The following is a 15,299-nucleotide window of genomic DNA, read 5'->3' on the forward strand; positions in this document are numbered from 1 at the left end:
ATGTCTAGGCTTTTACAAACTTTTTTCTCTCTTCACTGCCTGGTCTTGAGTCAATAAGTCACTTGCTGTTTAATTCAGTGCTTCTTTTTATTTCTCTCTAATGGGGGAAGGGGGGGCTCCTGGTTTGTCTACTTGCCAGGAGCTTAGTCCTAAAGAGGCACAGCCAAGCCCCTGTGTCTGCCTTGTTTCCTGCTCTGTTTATCACACAGCCAGTCAGCCACAGCTTCAACACTGGGACCCAGACCCCTCAGCTGTCCCCAAAACACCTGTACCTCAGTTAAGATGATTAAAACAGGATCCGCTCGCCTCATGTCTTTTGCACACGTGTTTCACCTCCACCTTTCTCCTCCCACTGAGAAAAGACAAAGGCAACACCATCAGACGGAGAAGCAGCCGGTTGGTTCAGCCGTGGAGCCCCCACTCCAGACGAGACAGAGTTAACGGAGGAGGGGGTTGTTGAGTGGAATGAGTGGAGGTAGAAAACTGCAATGACAGCAGAATGAATAAATTGGAAAACTCTTTCATTGTAAATTGTCTATCGCTCGTGACAAACGATCTGATAGGCGAGCGGCCCGGGTTTCCGACGCATCCGTCCCAATAGAGCTGTGAATAACTGGTCTATCTCCACACTGCTTAGCACTGGCCCCGCACTTAATAATTCATACAGTGTGAAATATTTTCCCCGGTACAGATATGCCAAAGAGCTGCCGCCAGCAGGAGGGGGCGGTGAGGGGGGTGTCCCTGCGGTGCTAATTTGGGGGATGGTGACGTGCATAGATTTCTAAGGGGGCTCTGGTTTAGACGAGATGCCTGAGACACATTTGCTCTCCTGTACGCTCCGTCTTTCATTGGAAAGAGCTGAGTTGGAGTGCAGATGACATTTAACTCATGGCTGATCTGGAACCGGGAACAGAGAAGGGAAATACATATCCATTTAAGCTGACTGAATGGAGTTATCAGGGACTGTTATGACAAAGGGAGGGTGTTAACCTGCTAAGTAGTTTTTGCTGTTTGAGTGTTGTTGTCCAGTTGACATCAGAGGCAGCAGGTGTCTTTGAACACCTGGTTTATGTCTCCTGTTTCCATCAGGTGACTCCTCTTGCCTCAGACCTCTGCCGGAGCTCTGCAGCCAAAAGCAGCTCTCATGGTCCCTGACCTTATTGTCCCCTTCATTCACAGTGTTTAGCTCATACCACCTTATTCTCCATGGCAATGGACACAAGGCCATAAAGTCCTTGCTCCAGTGTGCGTGCACAGCCATGTGCAGATGTGTGCTTGTCTGTGATAGGGTATTGCCATGTGTGTCTTTTTCTTGCAACGGTGCTGTGTGGATTTGTCTGGCTCGTTTCGCCGGGCAGTCCTGTACAAACTGGGTTTTTATGGTTCGCATTCAGGCTCTGGTACCAATTATGCAAACTATTAAAAATTTAAGGAGGACAGTCTTTTATAATTTAATCCTAAAGTAATAGATTCTATTAAAAATGCATGAGAGGAGCTTTATAGATGGAGCTAGAATTAGTGTCTATCAAAGACTCCAGTCAAGGATGCAAGGGGAATGGGCGGCAGGAGCGTTGGTATTGCCTCATTATTCAAATAGGATATGATTACCATAGAGCAGGAGTCCCTTAGAACTGAAGCAGAGCTCACTGGCCACTGTGATCACACACAGGAGGTATCTAGCAGGGCTCCTTAGATGGAGCTCTCCCTTTTTCTAGTGAAATGAAATGTTTTTTTTAGGTTTTCCTGTTTTAACGTTCAAAGCAACGTTTCAACGTTCAAAGCAACATTTGATTTTGCTGTGATTTAGAGCAGCCTGTCGTTGAAATTGTCTTTGTCTCCTCGGGTTTCTCCTCCCCGGTGTTTCACTCGAGATTGTTTAGTCTTGTCCTTGCTGAAAGCATGTAGAAGGTGTTCAACCATGAAAACAGGAAGCCTGCAGTGTTGTAACTTAATGGCTCATGCAGCAAGCGAGCAGCAGACCTTTTACTGGCCTCTGTGCTCCTTGGTTTACCCCACAGAGCTTCCTGGATAGGTGGAAAGCAGAGTGAAGACCTTCCACAGTATATGTGCTATTTTAACAGAGCAGCTATGTTGGCGCTGTTTTTATACTTTTAAACTTTTTAGTCCATTGTATACTGCACTTCATGCTACTCTGGTGGGAGAGCTAGCTAAACTATTTTTCTGCATCACAGGTTTTATGGAGTGGAGATGAGCAGTTTTTTTCCCCTCTGTTGTCATTGTGACTTGCTCCAATAATTACAGGTAGACAACTGCAGTAGTTCAGAGACCCAAAAATTCCTCTGCAAAGCGCTGTGCGCTTATTAATGTGCTGCAAGAAGTGGATTGAAATAGCCAATAAAGATTTGAACCCTCATGAAGCTTATATGAGCTAAATTCCTTGGGTTTTTGATGTAATGGCTGCCTGTTTATGGAATGAATCCAGTGGGCTTAATCGATCATCTCTGTGGAAAGGTCAAGGAGAGAAGCTTTGGTGTTTGAAGTGCTTATCCAGTGGAGGAGTGCCAGAAATGTGACACCTCCTTATAAGTGGGCGGTGGCGTGTAGATTAGTGACGGACAGGGTGGCCCAGGGGGATGATTTAGGAAGATGCAGCTCTAAATACTCTATGTATGCGAGAGAGAGAGAGAGAGAGAGAGAGAGAGAGAGAGAGAGAGAGAGAGAGAGAGAGAGAGAGAGATGCCTTCCCCCAATCACATGCTTTGGGCAGAAAAGCATATTAGTAGTTTAACGAGAAAATATCCCCCGTCCAAAATAGAAAAGAGGAAAAAAGAAAACAAGAGGGTCACAGCTGGTGGTGAAAGGTGGGCAAAAGTTTATTGGTTTTAACCTCCTGTCCACGCCCTCTGCTTAATGTTGCTCGAAGTTACCGGCCGGTTTCATCCCTCCGCAGCCTAATCTAATCTGGAGTGGGTGGCTGTGGGCAGCATCTGTGCTCCGAGTTGAAATAGGGCTTTCTCTCTGCCTAATCCTCTATCCAGGGATCACTCAGCAGGGTGAAGACAATTACTAGCCTGCCTTCTCATGCTAATGGAATCTCTAACTAGATCTTGTAGAAAGAGGAAAAAATAGACGGAGGAAGAAGAGAAGAAGCAGGGACAATGGTACAGAAAGACCCAACTAAAATGGGTTTTTAGATTACCGCTTAATTATTGATAGGGACTCAGTTTTAAGGCCTCAGGTCAGAATTTGGAGAGCATTCTTCTGAGAAGGATTATCAAGTTAGTTTGGTGTGTGTGTGAGAGTGTGTTGGTAGTGCTGTGTATGGAAGATGCTGATACAGGACCGATGTCAGTGACATATCAGCAGCTGCGTGCCAGGTAGTCTGCCTTTCACCTTTTTATCACCTGCCTCCAGCAAGGTGTCTGGAGTGGTTTTAAATTGCATTAATATGCAGGAATTTATAGATTTCCTCCCTTGGCATTTCTGCAGGGAGGGGAAGAGAGTATTACAGTCTCCATCTGCACTAATTACTGGGTCTTGGCAGTGTTACCTGTCTCTTGTGAAGGACAAACCAAGGCACAGAGTGGTAACACACAGAGCAGAAGGAGCTCATCTGCTGGGGAGTCTTCAGGATGAGGGATGTCTCCGGGGCATTTTTAGCCTGATATGTTTGATGTGTTGGGAGCCTTGTCTACCATAAAAAATCTCTGCTAGCAACATCAATAAACTAAACGACTTGGTCCAACTTTCCTTCATCTTGAGCTCAGACAGAGAAGCTAACAGGCTTTGCGCACGATTTTAGTGACAGTTGCACATTCGCACGCACCGTTGTAGTTAAATGTATCAGCGTATATCTTCTGTTAATCCCGATGGAAACTGGAATTGACTGTCACTGAGTAAATCTTAACAGGTGAACGCCAACCATGTTCTCCTTGAAGTGTAGCTCAGGGACCTGAAACGCACAAGTCTTTGGTCTGGCAAATAAATCACAGGAGCGGCAAACTGTATAAAAAATCCTTGAGAGGGGAAGAGATAATCAGTCTGCACGTATGCTGTTATCTCCACGATGACCTCGCCTTCTAAATTCTCTTCATGGCTGGTCAAGCTTGCTGATAACCGTTAGCCCTTATCTGGGTTGCCTTTGTCATGGAAAGAGTCCACCATTTTAAATCATTACAACCTGTCCGCTTTTTCACTTTACCCAATCATTGAACAGTGACACCAACAAGACCTTGCCCCTGAAAACCAGATCAATGATTTAACTCTTTGCACTTCACTGTATAGCTCACCTGGCTGAGAGGATACCGCATCAAATCTGCATTCCTCAGCTCACTGTAGGTTTCTGTGTTTGTCAGGGAAGACTTCTTGGATTGCTTGCTACACGAACATCTTGCTGGTGTTTGTGCCATCTGTGCCTTTAGCCAGCAGGTTATTACCAACCACAGCCTCACCTCCCACTCTGTCCAATTGGATTCCCTCTGCTGGCATGGTCAGGGCCAGCTTTACAGGGGGAGCAGGATGGCAACAGCTGGAGTGCACACACTGGGGAGTAAAGAGGGGAAAAGGCTGCTGAGTCTCAACAACGGAAACTGCAATGAGGAAAAAAATATGTGGAGAAAATGTCTGCTTCTTCCTCTCCCCACTAGCGAAGCTGTGAGCACTTGTGTCACCCTCTCTTTCTGTAGTCCTTAATATCCAGCGGAGCAAAAGTGGCTTTGTCACACTTCAAAATATATCAAATGAGATCAGTGTCAACATTTCAAAAAGGTGCTCCGTTTGATTGCCTTGTGGGCTTTACAACACACTAATGTTATGCATGGATGACTATTAGATCCACGACACCCTCCAGTGAAAGAAGGCAGAGTTGTCCTTTAGACCGTAGGAATTGGGGTCACCTTAGGCCCTGCAGAGAGCTATGTCAGGCTTTGGCAAAGTGAGAGAAGAAGTCGCATTGTTTGAATTTAATTATATTCCATTGATTTATTGAACACCCATTAATAAGCATACATTTCGAAGGCAGGGCCATTTTGCATGAAGGTTTTTTCCACGCTCTCTCCCTCCTTCTCTCTCTCCCTCTTTTCTCTCCACTCCATTTCATCTCAAATTGACATAAGCTTTTCTTTGAAGTTCAGGAGCCAAGCTGAGGAATGACAGCACAACAAACAATGAACAAAACACAAAAAGACAATGAACACTGTTTGAATATTCAAGACTGCCACTGTAGGATGGGTAGAGGAAAGAAGAAAAAAGAGAACCCTTGTTTTATTGTTGTTGTGTTAAGCCGTGAATGGACAATAAAGAATATTCTGAGACAATAAAGGATTGTGTCACATTGGGATAAGAAATTTTGCAATATCAACAATGCTTTACAAATGGTGTGTAATAAGGTTTACTGGGAAAGTATAAATCCTAGCATGAAAACCAACAAAGCACTGCTAATTTTTCACACTTGGCGGAATTTATTTAGGAGGGTTTGGGATTTATGTTTTGAAAGCTCTTCCTGGTGAGGCTGCAACAAGTATGAAAAGTGTTTAATGAAGCCAGATTTGTGTTTGATTCATTTAAATTATCCTATGTCAGTGTCTTTTCTCAACTGCAGTCCCCGGGTGTTACTGTATCTGCAATCAACAGTTGACTATAAACTCCACGGCTACCCTCCACATCTGTTCAGTATGTCACAACATTCACAGGGTTCCTGTGTGAAAGTGGTATTAGATTAGAAAACCGACGCTGTCGCTTTACAAAACAATACAAAAAAGGCAGAGGCAATGAGAAGAGAAGAGGATGTGTTTCCCCTGTGGGTTGTCTGACAATCTTTAACCGTGCTCTCATTGCTCAAACACTGGCATCATCAGGAGCATGGAGGCTCAGTCATATTGTCGGTAGGAGCAGATTTTTTCTTTTGGAGGCTTTTTCAGCGTTTTCAGGAATTTGTTTTTGGCAGACAGGATAAATACACAGAATGAACAACTTTAAAACATTTATACACAAATTCTAAGGATATAGAAGTTGATTTTTCCATGCCCTTACTCATTTTTATTTTTGATACACCTTCAAACATGTGTGCTGCTTTTAAAGTTACAAATTATCACTTTAATTTGTTTTGATGCATGTTCCCGCATTTTTATTGTATGGTTGTGTTGTTAATCTTCAAGCTTAATGATTTTAAAGTTAGTTTTAATTGATCTTGTGCTAATTTGTCTTTATGTTATTGTGGAAAGATATCAGTTATTATCTATAACCTTATCTTTTGAATGACACACTGATCTTATAGGTCTCAAAAGAACATATCAAATACTCACTTTGACTAATTTCTTTGCTCTGCCATATAACCTATTTATGCTCGAGGAGGTACTTGTAGATTTCACATGTGACCATCTGAGGTCAAGCTAATCAGGGTTTAGCTATCTGTAGCCTATGACCCTGAACACGGGTCATCTACAGTGTAGGTGTAAAAAGAGAAGTATGCAGAGAATACGTAACTGATCCTTTGGTAAACCCTACCAAAAGCTGTACAAGTAATACTTAGGAGAATTACAGTCTTGTGTTGTTTGCTATGATGTATTGCAGTGGAAGAGGCATTGTTTTTATCACTAGCTAGGGTATAGCCTTGGTAGCAGAGGTAAAAGCCAGTTACAATGTTTCAAATATGTGGGGACATGTTTTTAGTTTAAAAACATACAAGTTAGCAAATTATATTTAATATCCCTGGTGAAGGGGGAATGTACCAAGAGTTGACAGAACCACGAGGGCTGTACTGCAGTGGGGGATCCCATCTTTCGCACTAGAATTGACAGATCCTAAACCAAGGCTATTTGATTGGTTGACCTTCCACATCTAATGATTGCTCAGTAAGTACTTAATGACAGGCTTAAATTTTACCCTTTTACTTTAATTCTTTATTATGTTCTCAATTTTTCCTATAACCTTCAACATTCCTCATTCCAGTATTTGTAGCATCTCCACTCAACCTGCATTTGGATTGCAGTTTCATACTGTTGCTGTATGAATCATTATCAGTATCATTCATCTTAATTTACTTCAGCTTTCTGCATTTTCTGCATTTGAATGTGCTTGCTTCATAGCCATAATGGCCTGCTGCCCTGTTAGCCCGTTATTTACCATTAATAAAACCTAGCCCAGCACAAAGATGCAGCAGTTGGCTGTGAAGTAAATTAGTCCTCATTGCTATTACAGGGTTGACATTAGTCTAGGCAGGCGTGTTTTGATTAGAGATGACAGACGACTCGCTGCTATTGGATTGCCAGACATTCCTCACCCTTCATCCCAAGGGTGACGCTATTGAAGCTGACTGGAATATGGAAAGCTAACAGCTGAGTGTTTTTGCCAAGAATGCCCTTCATCTGCAGAGAAACATCTTATAAATACGAATGTGCAGCAAAAGGCGCTGTATAAGCCCCAATAACAGAAGCATGCTGCATCGTATAAATAAGAATCAGCTGCCAATATTCCAACACTGTATATCATGGCAATAATGCCTAAACTGTTGGCTTTTTACACACAATGGCCTTTTGTTGTGCAGGTTATTTATTGTGCTGGTCTGAGGTTGTGCAATGCTGGTTGGTGAGTGCATCCAGGGGCTTGTATTGTGGCTCTTGTTTGTGGAGCTGGGAGGGTTTGTTAACAATGACTTTATGTCCCAGAGTGCGTGCCTGTCGGCAAACGTCCCCTTAAGAATTTTTGTTTGTGTGTTGTTTTGTCGCAGGTGTGTTTGTGTGTATGTGTGTGTGGATCTGGGTCGGGGCACATAACACTCTCATTGTTTGCCATGTCTGAGCATACCAGTTTGATATCAGGTACACAAGAACATTTGTGTTTATGTGTGTGTTTTGAATAAACAGTATGACTGCAAATTATTTAGTGTGGGTGTGTGGAAAGTGCAGAGCTGGAAGCGGTTTAATGCCAGTCCTTCCTAATGGAGCCTTTCTCTCTTCCTCCATTCATGTGACGGTATGGTGATGGAAAAGGGGGAGCCAGGGATTAAGGGGGTAGAGGCAGTGCCTTGTTAAAGAAAAAGAAAGGGTTTGAGTGTGTCGATTGGATTAACTTGTTTGGGCTTATTAAGAGGGGAGACACAGCAGCTTGTTAAAAGCACTGCATGGGGCGTCCCACAGTGCGACGGCAGGGTCACCATTCAATTAGGTTGAAGCCCCGCCCTCGCTCATTGTGGTTGTCTGCTATGCTCCACGGCTGGTCCTACAGTGGAAGAGGGACTGAGACACTCAAACCTACTGTATATAGAAGAAGCTTGGTTTTCTAAAGGGATACAATTACCTAAAGCTGCTTCAGCTTCTGCTACAATATTTTAGTTTCAATACCGATACCAAAATGAAACCTTCTTCAATAACTTACTTTGAGAATTATTAGCATGTGTATAACACTCCTAATATCTTTGTAGAACATATTTATATTGGTCAATTCTACTTCTGGTTAAAGTTATGTAACGGTCGTGGTTATTGTAAATATGTTATGGTTAAAGTATGTTAAGTGCTAGGTAAAGTTTGTAATTTCTGCTAATAAAAAGTGGAACCACTGTTGTAGGATGTGAAGGGAGGTGAACTTTGGTTTCCTGTATTTAGGTACACCAAACATTATTTCAGAGTTCAATACGCAACCCCAGCATCAGCTTCCTCACTCTTTCACCTGAAACGTGTGTAGCTCAAAACACACACATTTACACTGCGTTTATTCACCCATGACCAGCCTGTGACACCCCACACTTGGCAGGATGCTTATCTGAGCAGACAGCTTTTGGGCGCAAGGAGCCATCTCCTCTGATCTCCTCTGCAGTTTAAGAACCTTTTAACTTAGCCCTCCGCCAAACCCAATGCCTCTTGAATCTGGCTTATTCCCTCATCTCATGGGACTGATCTTCCGCCCCCATTGCAAACCCTGCAGCAGCGTTAGCAGAACAGGAAAAGAGCCGATAGACATCCTGGCTTTTGAGATATCCCCACACTGGTGTAATAGGAGACCTGTGAGTGGATTTGATGAGTGAGTGAAGTGCAGGTGTTTTTTCGAGTGGTGTGTAGGGCAATGTGTGTATGTGTATTATTCACACACATTATCCAGCACCTTCATTGGGACTGACCCGGACAGAACCGGCCTTTTTTAGGGGCAGCTGGATGATGGGTCACAGGCTTTTAGTTTGGAATTAATTTCCTGCCACTGATAGACATCTGTTAAGCTCACAGGAAGAGATGAGGGGAAAAGGGAACATGACAAACAAGCCAAATACTTGCTCCTTCTGCCTCACTCTTTAAGTCAATAATAGGGGAAAATTGGTTCTTGAAATTGAATTGGAGAAAAAAGTGGCTCTCTTTTAGCAAAGTATAATGCCTCAGAATACATTTGGTGAGCAGCAAATGGAGAAAAATGGAGGGTAGTTACCCGATTGTCTTGCATTTCAGAGAGGGTAAAACTGTGGAACTACTTATCCCCCCGTTTAGACTAGCTCTCACTCTCAATCGACACCATGTGCCCCTTTTCTCTCTTTCAACCACTATCTTTTGACAAATGGTCTGTGAGGATGGGCTTGCTGTGAAATTAGTATCCTCACCGAGAGAACACACAGAAAGGATTATGTGAATAGCCAGTAATGAGCTCAAAGTGCCAGTGTGTTTGGGCCAGGCCTGCCTGTGTGAGAGAGGAAATGGCACTACGAGCGACCTTTTTTTGCTCAAGCACCTGGCGAGAAATAGAGTGGCCCCTCTCTTCCATCGGCAACGTGTGTGTTTGTGTCTAAGTATGGGTGTGTGTGAGTGAGAGAGAGAGAGAGAGAGAAACTGGAATTAACAAGAAATGTATAGTCCTATCATTTAATATACTTCCATTCAGTGATGTTGCTTGGTGCACATCCTGCGTAACTGATGTGCTAAAATAGAATAAAGCAATGGTGGCTCTCTCTAATAACAAACAAACAGACTGTCTGGCTGTCATGCTAGCAGTACAGCTAACTCAGTTTCAGCTATTGCTGCTATTTGCTGCCGATCAAATACATTTTCATCATACCTGAATATAACCATAATTATGACAAAATAACATCAAGCACGACTTTAACACTACAATTTGTTAACAAAAAAACCTTCATATTTTATTAGGGACCCAATCAATTTCCCTAGTCCATGCTCCAATGACCACCTGACTACATTGAAACACCTATCACAATCACTGTACATTTATTAGTCTGAAGCTTTTCTGTTGACACTGTATTTTACATTTTCAGGTTGTTGTTGTGCTGCTTCTGACAGGTTTAAAAATACACATCTGACTAAGAGTGTTAAGTGTATTATACAAGCCTCTGGGTCTGAGGTCAAATGTAATTCTTTCTTTAAAGGTTGTTATGACTGAAAGACTAGGGATTTCCAGGGATTATGGACTTTTATGTAACACCTGCTTCTAATTATTAGGTATTCAAACCCAGAAACCTTCATTATAGTCAGTCAATTGTGGTGTGTTTGTCTATCATGCCTCCTTCCTTCATTTATCAATCCATACTTTAATCAGGGTTTATTTGATATGTGTGAGGAAAAACGCATTTGTGACAAACAATGCAAATAAAGCAGTGGCATTCAATTTGTATAGACTGCGCTAAACTGGAATGTGTGGAAGGAGGACTGTTACAGTTTATACAAATGCACCTATTAGTGAAAATTATAGTCAGTTGAATTTCATTTTTAAATGGTACTATCTATTTGTTTGTAGAGTGGAAGAAAATTTACATAACTCTTCTTCTCAAACAAAATAATGTATTTTATTTATTTTTCAACGATTAGTTTTCAAGGTCAGAGAATGTAATGTGATCCGGAAAGTGACCAGTGAATTGAATATCATCATCTTGTATGGATGGAAATTATTTTCCCCGGTTAAACATTTTCAGCACTCACATACTGCACTTCAGTATTTTTGTAGATGTCTTTTTTTCTCATCTTACTTTCAAATCCTGATTTTCCACCTTGATCAAATATTGCAGGAACATTTTGTAATCTGTAAAGGTCGGATTGATTGAATGCTTCTATTAGTGCTTTAATATTTTTTATGTTTTTCACGGATGAGCTACATTTTACTTTCTTCCTTAAATGAGCTCTGTGGACTGGCATTAATTTATATCGTAATCATTGTAATTGCTTTCTTTCATATTAAAATGATAATCTATACAGCTAAGTAATGAACTGATGGCAGGTGGCTAAATGTTCATTTAGTGATTCACTGAGAAAATAAATAACAGGGGACAAGCCTGTGACGGGCGCATTAGAAATCATTTTTCAATAATCTGCCACGCATCATGGCAGGAGACGCTGGAGCTGACAGCTCAGATGAAATATTTGCCGCTGCTCTTTGTTTTAATATGGGAGGAGACCAGCCCAGATGGAAACGATAGTGGTTCATATCGATGCATTTTGGAAGAAAAAGGCTCAAACACATTTAGAGCTAAGATTAAGGCCAAAATGGCTCCTGAGCTTCTGCAGTGTTATACACAGTACAGTAAGAACACATTCTTTCATGGAAGCCAAATAATATCCTCAAAGTGAACTATAGAAGAATGAATCTCGATCCTTATCATATGAAAACACTTTCTGGACCTAGATGATTTGCTTTAGCTGTTCTCATCTGGCACATAATCCAAGGAGAAGACTTAGTAATCAGTCATCATTGTTCTATGTGACACTGGTATGTTGCTGATGAATGATACCCTCCATGCTACTCGATTTTTAAGGGCTCCTAGTGAGGGAGCTGTGGGTTTCCTTTTATATATATTTCTCTCTCTCTCCCTCTCTCTCTCTCTCTCTCTCTCTCTCTCTCTCTCTGACTGCGTCTTGTGTTTCCACTGGGGCTGTGATGGGCTTTTTGAGAGGAAACTAGCAACAACTGCTTCCCCGTTTCTGAGTGAAGGTGGCTGTGGGGAAAAGTGGGAGTGTAGAGCTTGAGATTTATGGCCTAGAGGGAGATTGATTAGTGCCGTCACTAGCCCTGATGTACGGTTGGCAGTCTCCCCCTCCCAACCCATTGCATTTGCACACACACACACACACACACACACACACACACACACACACACACACACACACACACACACACACACACACACACAAGCGCGCACAACCATACAGTTCAACACACAGCTACACATACATCCAGACATTGCTCAGTCCCCCAGGCCTTTTCTGACAGTCCCCCAGAGCTGTTGCATGTTAAGTTGTAGCAGACAGACTGCTGTTTTCTCAGCATTACCATTTTTTTCCTTTTTTTTTTGCTGTCCATAGATAATGCCATCAATCACCACATGGAAGGAATGTGCCTGGGTGTTGCTACTTTCTGTGTGTGCCTGTGTGTTTGTTTTGAGAAGGGTTTCATAGACAGGAGATGCGGTTGAATGGCTGTATAGATGTGCTGTTTGAAGCTGCAGAGTGACTGGCCTGGACTGTGCACTGAACCCCTTGTCAACCGTGCTGCGCCAGTGCAGGTGTGTGTTTATCATTCAGCACACAGAGCTGAGAGGCTGGCAGCTGTGGGCATGCTTTCCCAATTAGGTCCTGGGTGAGAAACTTAACCCATCTAGCCCAGAGCCAGCTCTTGTAGGCTTACCGGACATAGCCATGGAGCTATAACCTTGAACCATCCTGCTTTACTCACTCTCGTTCTCTTTTTCTTTCTCCTTTTTCTGCCCCCAGGTTGGCCGCAGAACTCCCCCGGCTGTAGTACTGTGCCCACCTTGCCATGCTGGCCTGTCTGCAGAGGAGGCAAAACCCTCCACCCCAGCACCCGCTGTGTGCCAGCAAGACCCTGGAGCCCCTGCAAGCCCTTGGACGGAAATGTGAGTTAACAAAGTGACAGGGAACGATGCAGGTCAAGAGTTCAGCACGCCTAAAGGGGAAGGAATGAGAGTGGCTTGTGTTTATCATTTGTATTTAATGTATCGGTCATGCTGAATGATGGAAACGGGTAGTTAACCCTGACTGTGAATAAGTGAAGGAAAATAGAATTTCCGGTTTCTGTTGTTTGTCACGGTGCTCCCTCACTACTCTGAGGAATTCTAAACAGTTGAATTCGCTCCGCACTTAGACCTTGGATTGTCATGTTGTTTGGCTACTCATTGTAAGGGCGACTGTTTAGCAGTGCTGATTGTGCAGTCGTGGCAACAGGGCTGAACAGACAGTGTTTAACGTGCCTCACTGGCCCTGGGTGACCCTGAGGGTCTGTAAACATTTACTGTGTCTGGCCCTTGCTGTGCCGGCCGCCTGTAAAGCATGACAGCTGCTCTGTTTGCTCTCCGAGTACCACCCTCTGTCCTCTCACAAAATGGTGTAAAGGGACGGAGATGAGCCACTGCTGAAAACTGTTACAAAGCTGGCAAGACTAGTTCTAACCAGTTTGGGATTAGCGAGAGCTGCAGGTGAAGGTGAAATTCTCCCTAATTTCGTTGAAGCTTTTTGGATAAGCCTTTTACAGTGAGTGCCTGTTTTCCTGATGAGGTGAAGAAAGGTCCTTCCTCCTTATTGAACACTCCCATAGTCTTCAGTGACCCTTGCTTGCAGGCATGCCTACAAGCTATACCTCAAGCCGATTAAAAGGACTGGCGGATGGAAAGCCGGGCTGCAATAACCTAGCAGTTTTTACCTCAGCTTAGAGAGGCTTAGTGTGGGATGGCATGCTTCTGTGCTTCTTCATTAGTAGGACATTGTATCAGGCCTGTAAACAGCCCAGTGAAAGGCTTTAATGTGGCTCTGATTGGCTCTGGGCAAAGAAATGAGGCATTTAGAGCCTCACCGGCCAATTAGCTTCATCTCAGCTCAACATCACAATCCAATCTCCTCCTACAGGGTAGAGAAGAGGCACTAACAACAAGAAGGCTGGGGTATACCTCTGTCCTCAGACCTGGAGTTGTTTTTGCTGCTCTGGATGGATGTTTCATATGTAGCTGTATACTGTAGGTGTGTGTGAAACAGTGAGTGACAGGCAGAGCTCTTGGTGCCTTTTGGAAGGGAGCAGCACTTCAGCTAAGTGGGATTCAACCGGGCTCGCTAATGAGGTTTTTACAGAGCGAAAGTGAAGTGAAAAGGGAGGACAAAGAGAAGGTGCACAAAACAGAATTAGAGAAGGTAAAGATGGAGAGGGAGCGAGAGAAACGGAGGGAGTCCTCAACAGTCGTCTTAATCGATTGTATCCTTCCAATTTCGTAGGATTAGCCCACTTCCTCTCTCGGTCCTTTATTGAGGAGCAGCCAGTGGGAGTCAGGACTCAAATCAATAGAGAAAAAGAACAGTCTCCAGTCTTCCCTTTTGCCTCCCTCTTACTGGCCCTCTCTCTCCGTCTGACTCTCCCTCCCTCCCTCTGTCTCGCTCTCTCGCTCCACCTGTTAAACCCTTTGATTGAAAGACTAGAACAGCCACTGACTTGAGGTTCATAATGAGGATGTTTGAACATAATAGCCTCCTTTCTGTCCTTGGGGAGGGGGGGCGGGGGGGCGCAAGTGTTGGATTTCCACCACTGTGCAGCTCTTGGCCTTCAATAAGGCAATTGTTCTGTCCAGGCCCAGAAGGGGTGCAGAAAGGCAGACAGTGGGTCTGGCTGCAGGAGTGGGCACACTCAGGTCACCATGCTCAGCAGGTCCCCATGATTAATTGTTTGTGGCCCAGTTTGTGCCAACGTGGATGGGGGCTGTGTGGGTAAGGTGACCCGGCTGAATACCAGAATACACCCCTCAAAGACACAGAGTCACTGAGAGCACATGAGGGGGATGACCTGGCAATGAGGTAGAGTTGAGCTGTGTCATTTGCATCTGAGGTCATTTACACAAAAGGCGTGTGTTTCTGTGTGTATGTGCTTGCGTGTGTGTGCGTGCTTGTTCGAAGGGTGGGGTGGCAGAACATTCGGGATGAGAGGCCGAGGACGGTTTAAGATAAAGCCCCCGCATGCAGATGCCGAGTGGCTGCACAGTTCATTGATGCGACTCCCATTAAAAATCCCTCATACCCTCAATAAAAAAGGACTTAACTGGCTCTACCATCAGCTGGAAGCGTTCAGATCGGCTCGCCAGACAATCAATTTCCCCCAAGCGCACAGAGCTTAGCAGGAGAAACGGGAGGCGGAGAGCGGGATGTTTCCATTATCACAGCCCCGCTCTGTGTCTGGACTCGGAGGGCTTTGGGAGGGTGGGGGGTGGGGGGTGAGGTACTGTAGTGGATCTGGGAGTGCAGGGGGAGAGAAAAGGAGGGAGCGGGAGGTGGGGAAAGACAGACAAGTGAGAGAAGGGAGACAGAGAGAGAGAGAGAGAGAGAGAGAGAGAGAGAGAGAGAGAGAAGCAGGGAGACGGAGCT

General features: G+C 44.0%; 1 protein-coding gene across 1 annotated transcript in view; it reads left to right on the forward strand.

Annotated features, from left to right (window-relative positions):
• fam222aa (family with sequence similarity 222 member Aa) overlaps positions 1 to 15,299 on the forward strand; it is a gene marked incomplete at both ends in the record, with an annotated part of 44,851 nt that overhangs the window by 14,285 nt on the left and 15,267 nt on the right. Inside the window, 2 exon segments of the mRNA XM_080043069.1 lie at positions 12,654 to 12,678; positions 12,682 to 12,796. Coding sequence (XP_079899195.1) covers positions 12,654 to 12,678; positions 12,682 to 12,796 — 140 coding nt within the window.

This window comes from Ammodytes marinus, assembly GCF_949987685.1.
Source record: "Ammodytes marinus genome assembly, chromosome: 2".
Taxonomy (NCBI): domain Eukaryota; kingdom Metazoa; phylum Chordata; class Actinopteri; order Uranoscopiformes; family Ammodytidae; genus Ammodytes; species Ammodytes marinus.